This window comes from Salmo salar, chromosome ssa28 (assembly GCF_905237065.1).
Source record: "Salmo salar chromosome ssa28, Ssal_v3.1, whole genome shotgun sequence".
NCBI lineage: Eukaryota > Metazoa > Chordata > Actinopteri > Salmoniformes > Salmonidae > Salmo > Salmo salar.
In genome coordinates this window covers 27,865,778-27,885,047 of record NC_059469.1, presented here as the reverse complement: position 1 = coordinate 27,885,047, position 19,270 = coordinate 27,865,778, and the positions used below count along the sequence as shown (strand labels likewise).

General features: G+C 42.1%; 1 protein-coding gene across 3 annotated transcripts; it reads right to left on the bottom strand.

Moving 5' to 3' along the window:
- Positions 1-746: 746 nt before the first annotated feature.
- On the bottom strand, positions 747-8,741 carry gclc (glutamate-cysteine ligase, catalytic subunit). Of its 3 annotated transcripts, none has more exons than XM_014180126.2 (16): positions 8,047-8,736; positions 6,501-6,613; positions 5,636-5,818; positions 5,425-5,538; positions 5,139-5,197; positions 4,647-4,783; positions 4,421-4,495; positions 4,111-4,227; positions 3,695-3,833; positions 3,346-3,458; positions 3,122-3,214; positions 2,815-2,919; positions 2,624-2,705; positions 2,408-2,517; positions 2,029-2,149; positions 747-1,518 (listed from the first exon to the last, which is right to left on the bottom strand). In XM_014180126.2, the coding sequence occupies exons 1-16, from the start codon at positions 8,194-8,196 to the stop codon at positions 1,337-1,339; spliced, it is 1,893 nt and encodes a 630-aa protein (XP_014035601.1). In that variant the 5' UTR covers positions 8,197-8,736; the 3' UTR covers positions 747-1,336. The 3 variants fall into 3 exon arrangements, with proteins under 3 accessions (XP_014035601.1, NP_001135274.1, XP_045565879.1); NM_001141802.1 differs by having other exon boundaries at positions 750-1,518; positions 3,122-3,205; positions 8,047-8,605; XM_045709923.1 differs by lacking the exon at positions 747-1,518 and having other exon boundaries at positions 2,335-2,517; positions 8,047-8,741.
- Positions 8,742-19,270: the final 10,529 nt, after the last annotated feature.

Sequence of the window (19,270 nt, the reverse complement as noted above, 5' to 3'; positions counted from 1 at the left end):
ATAAATAACATGGGGATGAGGTTGTTGGGTGTACCATTTTACAGATTGGCTGTGTACAGGTACAGTGATCTGTAAGCTGCTCTCACAGCTGATGCTTAAAGTTAGAGAGGGAGATATAAGACTTCAGCTGAAGTGATTTTTGCAATTCGTTACAGTCATTGGCAGCCAAAGGAAGTGTTGGCTTTGGGGGTGACCAGTGAAATATACCTGCTGGAGCGAGTGCTACGGGTGGGTGTTGCTATAGTGACCAGTGAGCTGAGATAAGGTGGGGCTTTACCTAGCAGACTTATAGATCACCTGGAGCCAGTGGGTTTGGCGATGAATATGTAGTGAGGGCCACCCAACGAGAGCATACAGGTCGCAGTGGTGGGTAGTATATGGGGCTTTGGTGGCAAAACGGATGGCACTGTGATAGACTGCATCCAATTTGTTGAGTAGAGTGTTGGAGGCTATTTTGTAAATGACATCGCCGAAGTCAAGGATCAGTAGGATAGTCAGTTTTACAAGGGTGTTTGGCAGCATGAGTGAAGGAGGCTTTGTTGCGAAATAGGAAGCCAATTCTAGATTTAAATTTTGGATTGGAGATGCTTAATGTGAGTCTGGAAGGAGAGTTTAGTCTAACCAGACACCTAGGTATTTGTAGTTGTCTACATATTCTAAGTCAGAACTGTCCAGAGTAGTGATGCTAGTCGCGCAGGCAACAATCGGTTGAAGAGCATAACAAAGAACCATGTAACCAAGCGAAATAGTATGCTTAGTCAGTGCTGTACACAGATTTATTGATTGAGACATAACATTCCAATCAAACGTTCACATTCACTTCAATGCAAGACTCCTTTAACATTTTACTATATCATCACAGCAAATCAAACACTTTCATTTGACACTTCTCACATTAAAAGGCCAAATCATTTGACAATGCAGATATACCACATTCGGAAATGAAATAACCCTTGTTAAATGTTTGTAGAGCAGATCAAAGTTAAGTATTTACAGTAGACTTAAAGATTAAAATGAATCTAGTCTACAACTTTATTGTTTGCTGCATTTACATAATTTCACACTCAGACTTGTTAGCAAATTACATATCCAATTGCTATCACACATCCGATTGAATTTCACTTATTAAAATAATTTTCGAATTGTACAAATCTGATACTGTATATACAAATGCAATACACCCGCTTGACCATAGCAATGCACACTATATTCACCATTAAAACTGAATTTGTTTGGACCACTTTGTCCAGACAGATATTTGGTCTTTTTCATGCTAATGAATATCAATGATGATGGACAACACATTCATTAATTGATTACAGCTGTGACAGTAAGTTCATTTGCCCCGATTGACTGGGTCACCAATAAGTTCCGGGCATCGCTCCTCTCCTTTTGTGATGCTGTCACACTTGCGGAGTAGGTCGTAGTTGATTCTGTCAGTTATGACACTGTCTTGCTTGTATTGGGGGTGCTTGTCCACAAACTCCCTCATCCATTTAGCCATGGTCATCAGTTCACCTACATCAGCAACAAGAACAATGTGAGTAAAAATCATGTTTATTTTTTTTGTTGATAATTAAGATACATAAACAAGTGCATGTTTGGCATTTATAACCCTGTACATTAACATTTTAATGTGGCTCGAGTTCAGATTCAACACTGTAAAGCATTAAGGCTGCATTTAGACAGGCAGCCCAATTCTACACTTTTTTTCACCAAATTGGTAATTTGACCAATCAGATCTGCTCTGAAAAAGATTTGATGTGAAAATACCTGATTTGATTGGTCAAAAGATCAATTAGTGAAGAAGAAAAAAAAGTTCAGCATTGGGCTGCCTGTCTCAATGTAGCCAAAGTGTTATCAAACCTTGTTGACAGTGTCAGCGAGCAACATGTGCCTTCTACTACTGGAATGCCGCATTGCTTTTGCTAATCTCCACCAATGATGTGGAAAGCCCACAACAATACCTCACAAAACCCTGTTACCCAACCCAGAGTGAAATTGTCAGTGCTAATTTGCTAAATATACCGGAGGCACGTCTCTTGATGAGCTTCAGGTAGTTCAGGATGGTGCATCTTGTATCAACGTCCACCTCCATGTTTTCTAGGTAGCAGTTGAGGATTGGTATCAACCCTTGAAAAATTCCTTCCTAAATGATAAGAAACAACAACTTATGGTTTAAAGTAAAGAGTGCAGTAGAAAGATATAATTAATTATATTATTAAAAGAGATTGAACATGATCTTAACCACTTACAAATTAATAACATATTGTACAAATTGGAATTCGTAACATATCATATGATATGCTTTTTCCCCCCCAGAACGTTACATACCATACAAAATGGATGACGTTGTACTACTTTCTGAAATGATCCAAAACCGTTATACCGCATCGTTAATAAGCACCTTTCCATTGATGATTGTGTCAATGCTCATCAGTGTGTACTCATTGTCACCCTCACTGTCCAAGCCATTCTGGGCAGCCGATGAGGAGCCATCGAGGGCAGGGTTGCAGCCTATGGGAGGACAAGAGAAGCTTTAGCATCAACCTGTTCAGGCATTTTGTCAAAACGCTCCCCGACCAGGTTTCAAAACACTGGAATCTGACTCGTATCCTCTCACCTTTATAGATGTCCTTCCGGAAGTAAAACATGCCCTCTTGGACTGCATTTCTTTTCTGGGCAACTTTCATGTTTTCGTCAACCTTTTGATAGAAAACAGAACACGTAAATGGTATATCATTACCCTACATGCACTAGAATTTCCTAAAATTCAGCTAATTAAAAGTGCATCAGAAGAACAGCTGTTCTCACCTTTGACAAGGGGATGAGAAAGTCCAGTTTATAGGACAGTATAACCCTGGTGAGCAGGACGATGAAAACAACGAATGCAGAGTTTTCAAAATCGGTAAGTTGCACCTGGAACAAACAAAAACATGCACTCAATATTTCTACATTACAAACATTGTACAAAAAAAAAAACTGGTTAAGACACTACATGTAAATCCTTTTTGCAAGTATTTACTTAAAACAATATTTACTTAAAACAATGTGTATTTCAGGTAAATATCCAAATGACATGCAATCTTGTGTGTTAATAGAGTTGTAAGGCTTATGCTACCTCCATGGGACGGAACTCAACTCGCCATCCGATGTCCGAGTTTGGAGGAGGAGGTTTAAACCTCATTGTCTGCCAGTTGGTTGACTGCAGATTCTACAAAACAGACAAATGTGATTATATCAACTAAAATGCCTCCTTATAAAATCTGAAATCACAGGTATCGGTCTAGTCGCAAACAGTCATGTAGTCACTATAAGTCAGTATAGGGTGGGTATCATTTTTACCTCAAAGTGATCAGACTCGTTTTCATCATCCAAGTAAATTTTCTCTTCAAATAGTGAGAGCGGATCCCGTATGAAGAGATGGGCTATGTGTTGGGCTAGCAGTTTGTCGATCCCTACAAAAACAGATTTTGATCACTTCTCTATAGAAGGTTTAAATGATTAAAATATGAATAAACACATTGTTATTGTACAAACAAACAGTTTCATTGCTTGAAAATTAGATAAAAAGTTAATTTCACATTTCATCTTGAAAGTCTATTTCACCAGTCACTTATCCTTCACCATATTTTATTATTTCTATACACCATCTAGAATCGAATACTCAGGTCATTGTTACAAAGTTCTTTACCTGCATCCAGCAGCTGTTTGTTGATCTCCTCATCTATTGTCAGATCTATGTCATTGTACCTATCGCCACAGCTGGAGAGGTAGCTGTCGATTGAATCATATCTGGATTTCAAGATTCGAAATTTGTTGGTTTTCAAAGGCTGCAAAGAAAACACATTTCCATGCACATTGAAAGAGAAGTCTGAAAAACCTCTTGACATTTCAAGGAACAAAGCAGACAAATAACTGAAAACCTGTTCTGGCTAACATAATTGAACACCAGGAAATCAGAGAAATAAATAATGCCTGTCTGAGCCTGACACTATCTGAGTCTTACATTCAACCCGCTGAAGCAACTAGCAACAAGCGAGTGGGCCTTGTTTGGCTGGGTCATGTTTCATTAATTAGGAGCCAGTTTTTCCTGATTCATCTGCTCACCTCCAGCCCCCTCTCTTCCCCGGTCCTGTCATCTACCGAGGCAGAAATAACTCCCCAGCGACAATCGATGTCTGACACATAGCCTCTGTAGAATGGCGAAGCAGCACTGAGGGCCATCTATAAACAGATCAGCAGTTAGCGTTCCAGTTTCCACCACAGAAAAGGCACTTGAAACAACCAAAGCGTTACTGAATACTGTAAGGATTTAAAAATGTGGTTAACCAAAGCTGTTTACGACACCTTTGAATTTTTCTATTACCATTTTGAGGCAATTAATACTTTTCCTGTATGTTTTCTAAGAAAATCTTACCATTATAGGGCAGAATGTTGCTAGTTGGTCATAAAGGTACCTCGCCTCTTCAATGCTGCAAGCTTGGAATGTCACCTGGAAAAACATTATAAAAAGGGTTCAAGTTAATTTAAAGATTAATCAACCTTCTTATATAAAACATGTCCATGACTTTAAAAATATTCTCTAGTCCAGTAAATTAACATAAGTATACCAGGTTTATAGTCCTTTAATGTGTTGCGTATACCTGAAGACAGCAGTTGCCCATTCCAAATCCCATGGCATCCATGTAGATGTGATCAGGGAGAGCTGCCCTGGCAGCCTCCCCATCATCTTCCGGAAACTTCTCCACAAATGGAGATGGGGTGCATTTGTCTTTAAAGACTAACAAGGAGAAAGAAGCACAAAGGAAAGTAGATACTGATAAGCTAGTCGTTTCAACTAATAAAAACATTTTGCGCCAAATTTGGGGCGATGGGTAGCCTAGCGGTTAAAAGCACTGGGCCAGTAACCAAAAGGTCACTTGTTCGAATCCTCAAGCAGACTAGGTCCCCTTGAACAAGGCCCTTAACCCAAATTGCTCCTGTAAGTCGCTCTGGATAAAAGCATCTGTTAAATTACTAAATTGTAAATGTGGCCTAAATTTGACCACTGAAAATAAAATATGACTAAATGTATTTGACTGAAAGGAGTAATTATTGAGTGCAAATGGTGAAGACCTGTTTTGATTTAGACTTACTGGGTACATTGATCACCACCTTCTCTCCTCTTCTGTGACGAATGTTTCTGGTCAGGGTGCTGAAAAAAACATTCACAACATACTTTGTTTAATGGGATGCAAATAAAGAGCTCAAATGTCACATATCTTGCAGTGACAACAGTGCAAATACCTGTGACAAACTTAATACCATAGCAACCTCTATAGAACAGTTGGTAGAGCATGGTGCTTGCAACGCAAGGATAGTGGGTTCGATACCTGGGACCACCCGTATATCGACTATATTGTATATATTATTCAAGCCTACCTGAATCTTGGGTGTCTGTTTATGGCTTCATCTGGGAAGAACAGTGATTTTGACACTCCTTTTTCAACAGGTGTTGGCTTGTATTCTGGCTGTGTGAAACCTGGGCAGCCTAACCTAAAACCATTGTTACAAGAATAACAATGTTAAGGTACTATAAATCAAATCTAACCGTTTCAAGTGATTTAGTGAGTGACAATAGGTAGTTAACTACCTTGGGAATGACGTGATGGTGGCAAGTGTTTCATTCTTATTCAGCACAGATGAGGCCTCTCGCCTTCGCTTCCCCATGTTGTCCTCCACTGTGTTGAACTCTGACATCGTCCCGCCGTAGGGCTGCCCCGGAGTCCCTTCGATCATGTAGCTGCCATACTCTGGCCTCCAAAGGGTAGGATGGCTACCAGGAAAAACAATGCATTATATATTTTAATAAGCCAACTTCCATTTTTAGAAGCCATTGAATAATGTTGTCTAACAAAACAAGGTCACTGTCCGACAGAGTCGATAGTAATTATGCCAATCTTTCACATTAAAGTAAACATGTTTTTTTTTGGTTTTTTAATCTGATGTGAGCCACTATCTCAGCGGATGGAAAGCGCTGTGGGCAATGCATTTGTGCTACAGGGCGCGTGCTCTTCAATATGTGCGACAGAGAGGCAGTAATGAGGAATGCTACAGCTATAGTTACAATTCCCCTGGGTTAAGTCAGCTTCACAGATTTAGCACGTCATGGACAGTTAGCAAGCAGACTACTACAGTGAGGCTTGTACAAAAACATTCACATCAAATAGAGATGGAGGCTTTTTAACCCATGTTGAAGACATTTAGTAACCCAGGGTAGAGCGGCAGGTTGAATACCAGTGCATTTGTAAGGTAATAGTTCAAGAAAACAAAACATGTAAAACATGTTTAAAAAAAATAATAATTTAAACATGCCTTATGCAGTCAAAGAAGCTGTCTTTAGTGCCTGCAGTGTAAACCACCCAAATGAGTTAGCATAAGTAAGGCCGATACATAGCAGCGAATTTCACACACAACACAACCTGGTCATTTTCTAAACAGATTTAAAGAGGACTTACTTGGGGTTGGTCTTTTCTCCTTTGTCTTGAAGGGTTTCCAAAACCTCCCCACCATTGAGAACAAGACGAACCTTTCCATTTTTCTCATCCATTTCAATCAACATGTATTCCACCTAAAATGGCAAAAACATTTCATTTTTGTATTTTTTTTTTTTTTACATAAATTCGTATTTCGAACCATAAAAACTGTGTGCAAATTCAATGCCTTTCATGTTGAAATCAGTTAGGCCTACTGCACATGTTGACATATGAGACTAGAAGACACCACAGAGGCTTTCAACATCAATAGGATGGTGTGGCCTAAAATCGCAAAACAATTTTTTCTATTCTCCAATGACAATGCAAGATTATCAGCCATGAAGCTAAACTTTGTTGTTGTTCATTAGACCAGAATGGTGCAGACCATGTCTACAAACACCACCTTTCTTTCCAATGTGCGTCACTGTGTAGACCCAAAGCCTTGATCCATACTTCCCAAGATCAAAACGGGGCGCCATCACATCCATTCCAATTCATCAATTATGTTTCCTTGACTTTGACTCTAGTACCCTGTAATCCCCCTGTCTGAAAGAGGGATTAATCTGTAACAACAACATTCCACATGAAATTGAGGCACACTGAAGGCAGCACAGACAGAAATCACATATCGACTACATCTAGATGCTATGTGCAACTTTTTTTTAAAACCCATAGACATGCCAGATGCATGTTAAGGGACAACCTTTGAACATGTTTAGAAGCATATAAAGCTCATAAGAAATCTCTCAAAAATAAATGTCTGTGCAAACCATGTTATGATAAATAAACATATTTATCCGTTTTAGACATTTACTTTACTTTACCATTTTTCGATGAGACATTTAACACGTTTGTATTAAGTATACATCGGTTCTCATGAAATGTAAACAATTGTATAGAGAATAAATGTTTTTTTAAATAAAATATTTCATACACCGAATGGATAGGTAGTTGTTTTACGGGGTCAGCCACACTTGTGTGGTTCCTCTGGAGCAAATTCGGGTTAAGTGCCTTTCTCAAGAGCACATCGATGTATTCAAACCAGCGACCTTTCGATTACTGGCACAACGTTATAACCGCTAGGCTACCTGCCGCTCCTAGCAACAATATAAACTGTTCAATGGCCTAAGTAAGTGAATAACACATCAGTTACTGATTCAAGTTGTCTAGATCTAAAACAGTTATGTAATGGTCAGATGCTTTGAATGGGTTCATTGTTTATGGACGGAGTAGAAAACATCCAAGCATTCGCTACAACTACATGTACTACTATCCTGACGACATGATGTAGCCTAAAACACTTGTTACACTTTGCTGCAATTCGGTTACAGTCTTTCATCTGCACAACTGAAGTTGGCACGTTGGCAACATAGTTACAATTTCACTTAACTGGTGATAGAGCAGACTCACTGACAATGCCATTTGTGTGGATCACATGTACATTTTTGTTATGCAAAAGTAAAAAAAAAAAATTTAAAAAATAAAAAAAAAAGCATGTTATGCAAAGGTTAAGCAATACGACACTTACCTCATCCCCCCATAATAAAACATCTTTCTGTCGTTCTTTCACCTTGTTATAGATGTTGAGAAACTGAACAATGCCATGTTTCCTAACATGGTCTGCATACTTTTTGGTTTCTTCCCAGTTGAGCGGTGACCCTTTTGACAGCAAGCCCATATCGCAAGCGTTCGGCACCAACAGCGAGACTGGCGTTTGCTATTTTGTTTAGCTATCTATAATTTTTGCTCGGTAACGTTTTATCCAAGTTCAGCGACGTAGCTACTGTCAACAAAACAGAACTTGAGCCCAACCAACAATGGTCTTGCTATTTTAACTGTAACGCTGGATACTTGTTAGCTAGCCAACAAGGGGGAGGCCTTCACACATCTCTTGTTATCTAACGTTATCTAGCGAGCTAGCAAGCTATTAAAATTACCCACTGACACAATGTCCCAAACGTCAAGATTGTCCCCCCCCAGCAATACCTATCTAATTCAGAATAGCACCTACACCTAAATATATTTGCCTTGATGGAATCACTTCTATATAGTGAGGACCGGTCAATTCACTCGACTATCCAAGAATCCTCTGTTTCAGTGTGCAACACCGAGTGAACAAAATTTCCTTCCTTGTACTCTTCACACTCACAGTGACTGAACACGTGTGACTGTGGGCGCGTTTCTCCGCTCAGACGTTTCCTATGCTTTGTCTGACAGATCTTACAACGCCTGGAGAGATATTTTACACATCAGCTAACCACATCATGTGTTATAGCAATCTGCACATCTATGACGTTGTCAATTACCATAACAGGCGGAACGCGTCATTATGACTCAGCAATCCTTCTCCTCCTCCCTCAAAGCGGTAGGGGAACCGCTATATTACTGCCGCGTTCATAACAACTGGGAACCGGGGGAAAAAAACTAGCTCCAACTAGGAAAATCTTTTGAATGGTCATCCAACTCGGGATTCCAAGTTGGAAACTCGGGCATCTTTGTATTAGCTCCGACTTTGTAGAGCTCCATCATTGTAAATACGAATTTGTTCTTAACTGATTTGCCCAGTTAAATAAAAGGTTAAATTATGATTTTACCTCGGTTATTTCCGAGTTCACAGTTGTCTTGAAAGCACCATAAGGTGTGTCTAAAAATAAAATAAAAATATTGTAACGATGACAATGCAAGTGATAGATTGCACGTACAGTGCTGGTCTTTCACCTAGTTTCCCATTTTTGCCAAACTGGGCGTTATGCCAAAGTCATAGTTTGGCATAATAGAATGAGTAGCCTAGCATATATAGCCCAGGAATAAATGTGTTGAGAGCTATGTGGCTGACACCACACCGTGCACCACTCTGTAGAATTCATAATACTTTTTTAAATCTGTAGCCTAATAAACTGTAAGAGAACATTAGGATTGGTCTACTATCTGTTCCAATATAACCACTTAGTCAGAGTGTAATTAATGCATTGTGTTGAGACGCCAGCCCGGAGGAATGCAAGTAAACGGCTAAGGGCCGGTGTCAACTGGGACCAATGTCGGCCGATGAAACAACGGAAGCCATTAATTTTCAATGAAAGAAAAGCAATGAGAAGCGAAATGAGGCGAGGCGGGGGACAGTTGGGCGATGCAAACATACTTGAGATAGCGTGAATAGGGCGGGACTTAAATTGGGAAAATCTGGACTTTATGCAAATACTTGTCTTTTGATTGACCAATCAAAGCTCACTATAGCTCCTAACCCCTACTGGATTGGCAGTTGATACCTAGCGTCTTCAGGCGAAGGTAAGCAAAACATTGATTGCTCCCTCCTGATTCAGCGCAAGTTCGGACACCACGCCGAGGAGTGAGTTCCACATCTGCTACATTGCTTTAGGATAGGGTGTTTTTTTTAACAGTCAATACTTTTCCATCCAATTGGCGACAGATTTTCATGATGATATTATTATGAAGAAGAGCGAAATAATTTGTATTTGTCAAACGGCAGCCAAGCATCGATCATCATGTCACCAGAATAAGACCCTCTGTATTTATTGTAAAGGAGCATCAAGCTTATCACGTGCACTTTTACCACCCTGTGAAGTTCATCATAATTTAATTAATCTGTAACCTAATAAACTGTATGTTTCTTGTTTTGTATTAACACTCATTCCCTGAACTTGCTTCCCGACTCTCAGTGCACAACATTACACTCATAAATATCAAAAAGAAGTAACAAATACAAAGAGAAACAAATTGTAGTACATAAATACAAATTAGGGGAATCAAATTATTACACCATTACCCTATTGCTAACAAAAAACACAAATAAAACTAAATTGCACAAATCCTATATCACAGAAATAGAGTAACACATATATAAAGAAGAGAACCTGATTATTGCACTTCAAACAAGAAACACACAAACTAAATTGCACCACTGCCATTTAAAGCCTGACCTTTCTTGCCTTCCTTGATGCAAAGTCATCAATTACATCATAAGGAATCTGCCCAGCGATTGCATGGTTAATACTGATGATAGCAAGGCCACTAAGGCGTTCCTGTGACATGGTGGACCTCAGGTAGGATTTGATGAGCTTCAGCTTTGAAAAGATCCTCTGCTTCAGCTACGGTCACTGGAAGAGTAAGTCAAATTCTGAGAGCAGTCCACAAATGTGGATATATTTCTGAGAGCTCCCTTTCTTGTATAAATATCAGCAGCTCAAGCAGGGTCATGGTCTTTGATGGAAAGTCAGGCAAGTTCTTCAGTTCCTGTGCAAGCTCTCTGCCATCCAAGTCTGAGTGTTCTTTATAGTGCAGTGTCATACTAAGGGCCTCACGTTGTTATGTCAGCTCCTCATTTGAGAGACTTTGGAAGGTTGACAGCACTCCAAACTTCTCTCCCACATTTTCCAATGTGGAAAATCTTTCCTGAAGGGCTGAGGTTGCAGCATCAACGACGACACTGAAAAATGGCACCTCCAGCTTCTTCAGTGCATCACTCAAAGGCTCATCAAATGATTCGTATGAAAAGTGCCGCTTTGTGGACCACATGTTGGCTCTGGCTCAAGATCTCATACCACACCCCTGTACAGATGCTGAAGCGGTATGATCCCACCTCCTCTGACTAGGACTGGGTCTCAATCTTTATCACAGGGTCTTTGGTTTGATCCCTCACCTCAATCAGTGCCTCTCTCACAGCTGCTGCCTGATACCTCAGTGGCTCGACACTCTTAACTTTACTTTCCCACCTTGTCTCAGTCCACATCTTCAAAGTGACGTCCACATGTTTTTTCAGGATGGCCCATCACTGTGTGGAGGCTGAGAATATTGTGTACAGTTTGTGTAAGATGCCAAAGTAACCTGTGGCGTCGACAGAACTTTTAGCAGCATCAGCCACAACCAGGTTCAATGTGTGAGCCCCACATGGCACAAATAGAGCTCTTGGATTCAATTCCAGGAGTCTGGCTTGGACACCTTTGTTTTTGCCTCTCATGTTGGCCCCATTATCATAAGACTGTCCTCTGCAGTCCTCAAAAGGAATTTTTAACTCCTCTAATCTTTTGAGAATCAGGAATGCCAAATGTTGGCCCGTGGACTCCTCTGCTGCCAAAACCCCCATAAAATGTTCTAATCACAACTGACAACTGTTCAGTGTGGTTGACATCTGAGGTGCAATCTAGAATGAGAGAGAATAGTTTTGCCAACTTGATGTCACTCGCCATTATTGAAATTACCTTGCTGCTCAACAAATCAATGAGTTCTTTCTCTATTTGAGGGTCAAGGTGTCACGGTTGTCGTAAGAATGGGACCAAGGCACAGCGTGTGTAGAGTTCCACATCTTTATTCCAAAGTGAAACTTAGCAAAACAAAATATATCAATAAACGAACACCGAAACTTGACTACGTGGTGCTACATACACAATACACAAAACAATATCCCACAAACACAGGTGGGAAAAATAGCTACTTAAATATGTTCCCCAATCAGAGGCAACGATTACCAGCTGCCTCTAATTGAGAACCATACCAAAACACCAACATAGAAATGTTAAACTATAACACCCCCTAGTCACGCCCTGACCTACTACACCAAAGAGAAACAAGGGCCCCTCTATGGTCAGGGCGTGACAGTACCCCCCCCCCCAAAGATGCGGACTCCGGCCGCAAAACCTGAAACCAAATGGGGGGGTTAGGGTGGGTGACTAGTGTCGGCTCCGGTGCGGGTCGTAGCCCCCCCAGACCCCGTGCTTGAACTGGGCACCGGCGCAGAGGAAGGCTCCGGCCATGGAGCTGGGCTGGTCGCCGTGCTTGAACTGGGCACCGGCGCAGAGGAAGGCTCCGGCCATGGAGCTGGGCTGGTCGCCGTGCCTGGACTGGGCACCGGCGCAGAGGAAGGCTCCTGCCCTGGAACAGGACTGGACGCCTTGCCTGGAAGCTCCGGACCGTTGACCGTCGCTGGAGGTTGCGGACCATTGACCGTCGCTGGAGGTTCCGGATCGTTGACCGTCGCTGGAGGTTCCGGATCGTTGACCGTCGCTGGAGGTTCCGGATCGTTGACTGTCGCTGGAGGTTCCGGACCGTGGACCGTCGCGGGAGGTTCCGGACCGTGGACCGTCGCTGGAGGTTCCGGACTGTGAAGTGTCGTTGGAGGTTCCGGACTGGGAACCGTCGTTGGCGGTTCCGGACTGGGAACCGTCATTGGCGGTTCCGGACTGGGAACCGTTGCCGGATGCTCTGGACTGGGAACCGTCGCCGGAAGCTCTGGACTGGGAACCGTCGCCGGAAGCTCTGGACTGGGAACCGTCGCCGGAGGCCTAGTGCGTGGAGCCAGTACAGGTGGCACCGGACTGGTGACACACACTTCAGGGCGAGTGCGGGGAGCTGGCACAGGACGTACCGGACTGGGGAGACGCACTGGAGACCTGGTACGTGGAGCCGGCACAGGTGGTACCGGACTGGTGACACGCACTTCAGGGCGAGTGCGGGGAGCTGGCACAGGACGTACCGGACTGGGGAGGCGCACTGGAGGCCAGATGCGTGAAACCGGTGCAGATGACACCGGACTGGTGTCACGCTCTTCTGCATGCCTGTGCTGCAGCACTCTCATCGCTACCACCTCTCTCCGGAATCTTTCATCGAATTCCTTCTCCGACTCCTCCGACTTCCTCCTCCGACTCCCAAAATCTTGGGGTTTCTGTGGCCGTGGTCCCAGGCGTCATCACTGTCCTTCCATACTCCTTGGAGACTCTCGTGTCCTCCCATGATTTCCTCCCATGTCCAAAAGACCTTCTCCTCCATGGCACGCTGCTTGGTCTTTGCGTGGTGGGATATTCTGTCACGGTTGTCTTAGAACGGGACCAAGGCGCAGCGTGTGTAGAGTTCCACATCTTTATTCCAAAGTGAAACTTAGCAAAACAAAATATATCAATAAACGAACAACGAACCGTGACTACGTGGTGCTACATGCACAATACACAAAACAATATCCCACAAACACAGGTGGGAAAAATAGCTACATAAATATGATCCCCAATTAGAGGCAACGATTACCAGCTGTCTCTAATTGGGATCCATACCAAAACACCAACATAGAAATGTTAAACTAGTACACCCCCTAGTCACGCCCTGACCTACTACACCATAGAGAAACAAGGGCTCTCTATGGTCAGGGCGTGACACAAGGTAGCTGGTGGTGTGACTCAAGGTCCCTTTTTGGAAACGGTTAAGGTGCTCTTTCATGACGGGATCAAATTATGCCATCGGTTCAACCTCTTTGAGGAAATGTCCAATTGATGGAGTGTACAGTGTTTCTGTGTGTCCCCTTAGTGCCAGATTTCTAATTGCCGAAGAATGCACAATTGCAGTCAGACGTGTCAACACTCTCTCTCCATCTTATCCTCCCAACCTCCATAAGTGCCATCTCATGCTTATCAATTGTTTACCCTTTTTTATCCTCATTGCCAGTTCTTTCCATGTGTCACGTCCTGACCAGTATAGGGGTTATTTGTTATTGTAGTTTGGTCAGGACGTGGCAGGGGGTATTTGGGTTATGTGGTTCAGGGTGTGTGTCTATGTAGAGGGGTGTCTGATTTATGTATTCCGGGGTTTTTGGGCACTGTTCTATGTTAGTGTATTTCTATGTTCTGTCTAGTCTAGTCTATTTCTATGTTTAGTTTATTGGGGTTGGACCTTCAATTGGAAGCAGCTGGTTATTGTTGCTTCTGATTGAAGGTCCTATAATTAGGAGTTTCCATGGGTTGTTTGTGGGAGATTGTGCTGTGTATAGCTTTGTGCCTTACCGGCCTGTTATTCGTCGGTGTGTTTTTGTGTTTGTTTTGGTTTACCTTCTTTGTCCTTAGATAAAAAGAAGATGAGTGCACATATTCCTGCTGCGTTTTGGTCCACTCTACCCTACGACAACCGTGTGAAGTCAGCAAAGAACTTGCATGTTTCCAGTCTGTCAGTCCTGAGTTTGCTAAATGTATTTTCTTCTTAGAAAAGAGTTTGCAGCAGAAGCAGAAGAGGCTGTTGTTTCTTTCAGAATATACCAACCAACCTCTAGGGATGTTTTCACCACTCACCAAGGTCTTCCTGAAATACTGGTGGTGGCAACTTCTTCCATCACTCTCATTCCTTGGGAAAACTAAATTAGGTGGTACCTCACTTGGTCCTCTGCAAACTAGTTGTGTCCGAATTCTGTCAGTCAGAACTGAAGGCCAGTCAGCAGGGTCTGTAGACAGTGGTTCATCCTCAGCAGCAGGATTTGGTGGGGATGCTGCTACAGGTATTTCTAATGGAGAGCATATGGGCATTCGTTTACACATGTTATTCACAGCATTTATAGTGGTGGAACATCCCACATACATACCCTGCAATAATAAAATCATTGTTACCTACAATATGGAAATTATTTATTTTGTTTATGTTATGCGGGAATGCACACATAAACACATTTGCATGTACCCACACACACACACACACACACACACACGTGCGTGTGCACACAAACACACCTGAAGAATCCTGCTGGGGAGAAGTGGAAGAAAATGGGTCTTCATCCTCAGACAACATTTCTGAAGAGGCCTGTGTGGCTGAGGAAGTGGATGGTTCCTCATCCTGAAGTTCCGAGATCATTTCTGAAGAGGTCTGTGTGGCTGAGGAGGTTGATGGCTCCTCATCCTGGCCAGTGCCAGAGGCTGCTCCAAAATATTTCAGAGGTGCCCTTGAATTTGCATTGAAATACAGCATGTGAGTCTGACACCCTAAATACATTTGTTGCACAATTAAATATATATATATATACAATATACATGGAACCAAATGAACCATACAACCTCCTTGGCTAATTCTAGGCATAAGACACCCCAAAAGACTCAATATATCACAAAAGATACAAAATATCAGCATAATATAGACATCTTTTAAGTTAGCCTACAGCATTGGAAATTCCCCTTATTGAGCTCAGGACCTAATCAATACAATCACAAAAAACCTTTATGATGTCACCTCAATGAAAGTTAACCAAATCAATAATGTGCTAGTTAGGTTGTAATCCTTTTGCTGCAGGCTACACGCATTATCATGATGAAACTGTGTGAAATTATATCCAATATTATGTTAGCTAGTTGGACAGAAAACTGAATATTGTCGCCCTATGTGTAATAGCATAGCAAGCAACATAGCAACATAGGCTAACAAACATAAGTGTTATACTAGCCTATTTTATTACATGCATAATATTATACTCATAAAGAGATGACATAGCTGCATACTTTTATCTTTTGCTTGTTTCTCCTCTTCTTCTCTCCTCTTTTTCTTAAACGGGGCACCTGATGGCTTAGACCTTTTCTTATCCATTTGTGTTGATTTGGCATCGAGCATCAATACATTACCCATCCCCCAACACTGTCAACCAAGAGTCAAGACTAAACCAATTCACCTTGGGGGTGTGCAGACTGGTTTTAGATTATTCTTAACCATTTCGCACACACCAGAAGAAAATGCAACAATATGTCTGTGAAACCATATAGTCACAGTATTATGAATGAATTGTGGTTTATTTGGTAGCATTTTGTAGTGTGACTGATTTGACTAATTGCATTAGTACTGTAGAAAGTAAGAGGTGCGCTATTTGATAGATTCCCCCGCTCCCCCTACCTCGGATTTCCAGTTGGGAGACTGTTACAATAACCTGACTGTTATACTGTTACAATAACCTGACTGTTATACTGTTACAATAACCTGACTGTTATACTGTTACAATAACCTAACTGTTATACTGTTACAATAACCTAACTGTTATGCAATATACATTCATTCCAATACCTACTATACTAGTTATAATAAATAACAATACAAATAATACTGAACATTGAATTTGTGTAGCACTTTTAATTACAGAGTTATCTCAAATCTTTACTTGGGGCTATGTGGGACGCTAGCGTGCCACCCGTGGTGCACCCTATCAACAGCAGGTGCATTTCAAGAGCGGCAAATTTGAAACCAAATAAATGTCAAAATTCAAATTTTTCAAACATACAACTATCTTACACCCTTTGAAAGATAAACATCTCCTTAATCTAACCACGTTGTCCGATTTCAAAAAGGTTTTACGGCGAAAGCATAAAGTTAGATTATGTTAGGAGAGTACATTGACAATAGCTGTGTGTAATGTTTTGTCAATTCAAAGACAGGCGTCACCAAAACCATAAAACCAGCTAAAATGATGCACTAACCTTTTACAATCTCCATCAGATGACACTCCTAGGACATTATGTTAGACAATGCATGCATTTTTAGTTCTATCAAGTTCATATTTATATCCAAAAACAGCGTTTTACTATGGCGTTGATGTTCAGGAAATCGTGTCCCTTCAATAACCGGCAGTCAAGTCAGCACCACAAATTAAATAATTAAAATTAGAAAACATTGGTAAAATATTATATTGTCATTTAAAGAATTATAGATTTACATCTCTTGAACGCAATCGACTTGCCAGATTTAAAAATAACCTTACTGGGAAATCACACTTTGCAATAATCTGAGCACTGCGCCCAGAAAAATACGCTTTGCGATACAGACAAACGGCCATGTTGGAGAGATCTAAAATCGAAAATACTATGTAAATAATCCATTACCTTTGATTCTCTTCATCAGATGTCACTTCCAGGAATCCCAGGTCCATAACGAATGTAGTTTTGTTCAAAAAAGCTCATCATTTATGTCCAAAAAGCTCTGTGTTGTTAGCACATGATCTAAGCCAGCCGGACTTCACTTCATGAAAGAGGGGAAAAAATATATTTACGTTCGTTCAAACATGTCAAACGTTGTATAGCATAAATCATTAGTGCCTTTTTTAACCAGAACATGAATAATATTCAAGGTGGACGAATGCATTCTCTTTTAAAACGTTTTGGAACGAGGGTACCCAACATGACCTCGCGCGCCAGAGTCTAATCGGCCATCACCGTTCCAAGGCTCTTGTTCGGTCAGATCTCATAGTAGAAGATTCAAAACACTTTGTAAAGGCTGGTGACATCTAGTGGAAGCAATAGGAAGTGCCAAAACATTAATCAACCCCTGTGTGTTTCAATGGCATTGGCTTAAAGGTAATTCAACACATCAGGTATCCACTTCCTGTCAGAAAATGTCTCAGGGTTTTGCCTGCCAAATGAGTTCTGTTATACTCACAGACACCATTCAAACAGTTTTAGAAACTTTAGGGTGTTTTCTATCCATAGATAATAAGTATATGCATATTCTAGTTACTGGGTAGGATTAGTAACCAGATTAAATCGGGTACGTTTTTTTATCCAGCCGTGAAAATACTGCCCCCTAGCCCCAAAAGGTTAAGAAAAAAACAATAACATACATTTAGAATCACAGCAGGAAAAATAGCAATATTGGGCTAGGTGCTAAAAATGTGTGTGTGGGTGTGTGTGGGTGTGGGTGTGCGCATGAGTGTCTGGATGTGTGTATGTGTGAGTGACTGTATGGGCGAGTGCATGTGTGCTAAAGTGCGAAGAGTCAGTGCAAGGAGACTGTTGATGTACAGGTGGTCGTCTCGGCTCAGGTGTTCAGCAGTCTGATGGCTTGTAGGTAAAAGCTGTCTCTGAGCCTGGTGGTCTGTGACCCGATGTCCTGATACCGTCTGCCAGACAGTAAAGGAGTGAACAGGTTCAATGTGTGTCCACAGGTTGTTGCACAAGGTTTAGCCAGCCCAGTTAAGGAAGTCAGCAGCCATAGAGCACTTGGGTTAGTCAACATGGATGTTAAAGTCTCCCAGACTTACAGTGTTGGAGAGGGTGGGGCATACAGAGATTATTAGTTCAGAAAAATCAGAGATAAAAGAGGTGCTTGTCTATTAGAGGAATTCTACTATTCTCTTTGGTACTCTCTCTCTCATGATCCTCCAGATATCTTCCTCTCTCTTCCTCTCTTCCTCTCTATTCCTCTCTACCTCACTCTTCCTCTCTTCCTCTCTACCTCTCTCGTCCTCTCTCTTCCTCTCTCTTCCGCTCTACCTCTCTCTTCCTCTCTCTTCCTCTCTACCGCTCTCTTCCTCTCTCTTCCGCTCTACCTCCCTCTTCCTCTCTCTTCCTCTCTACCTCGCTCTTTCTCTCTACCTCTCTCTTCCTCTCTACCTCTTCCTCTCTCTTCCTCTCCTCCTCTCTCTTCCTCTCTACCTCTCTTCCTCTCTCTTCCTCTCTTCCTCTCTACCTCTCTCTTCCCCTCTCTTCCTCTCTAGCTCTCTCTTCCTCTCTCTTCCTCTCTACCGCTCTCTTCCTCTCTACCTCGCTCTACCTCTCTCTTCCTCTCTACCTCTCTCTTCCTCTCTACCTCTCTCTTCCTCTCTACCTCTCTCTTCCTCTCTACCTCTCTCTTCCTCTCTCTTCCTCTCTACCTCTCTCTTCCTCTCTCTTCCTCACTTCCTCTCTCTTCCTCTCTTCCTCTTTCTTCCTCTCTTCCTCTCTCTTCCTCTCTTCCTCGCTCTTCCTCTCTACCTCTCTCTACCTCTCTTCCTCTCTACCTCTCTCTTCCTCTCTCTTCCTCTTTTCCTCTCTCTTCCTCTCTACTTCTCTCTTCCTCTCTACCTCTCTCTTCCTCTCTCCCTCTCTCTCCCTCTCTCTCCCTCTCTACCGCTCTCTCCCTCTCTCTTCCTCTCTATCTCTCTCTTCCTCTCTACCTCTCTCTCCCTCTCTACCTCTCTTCCTCTCTACCTCTCTTCCTCGCTACCTCTCTCTTCCTCTCTCCCTCTCTCCCTCCCTACC

Excerpts from the sequence above, each read along its gene's own strand:
- gclc (XM_014180126.2), bottom strand. The coding sequence starts at position 8,196 with ATGGGCTTGCTGTCAAAAGGGTCACCGCTCAACTGGGAAGAAACCAAA. Across the intron at positions 3,834-4,110 it reads GGGAAGAGAGGGGGCTGGAG|CCTTTGAAAACCAACAAATT; the intron begins GTGAGCAGATGA and ends TTTTCTTTGCAG. Across the intron at positions 2,518-2,623 it reads CCGGAAGGACATCTATAAAG|GCTGCAACCCTGCCCTCGAT; the intron begins GTGAGAGGATAC and ends GTCCTCCCATAG.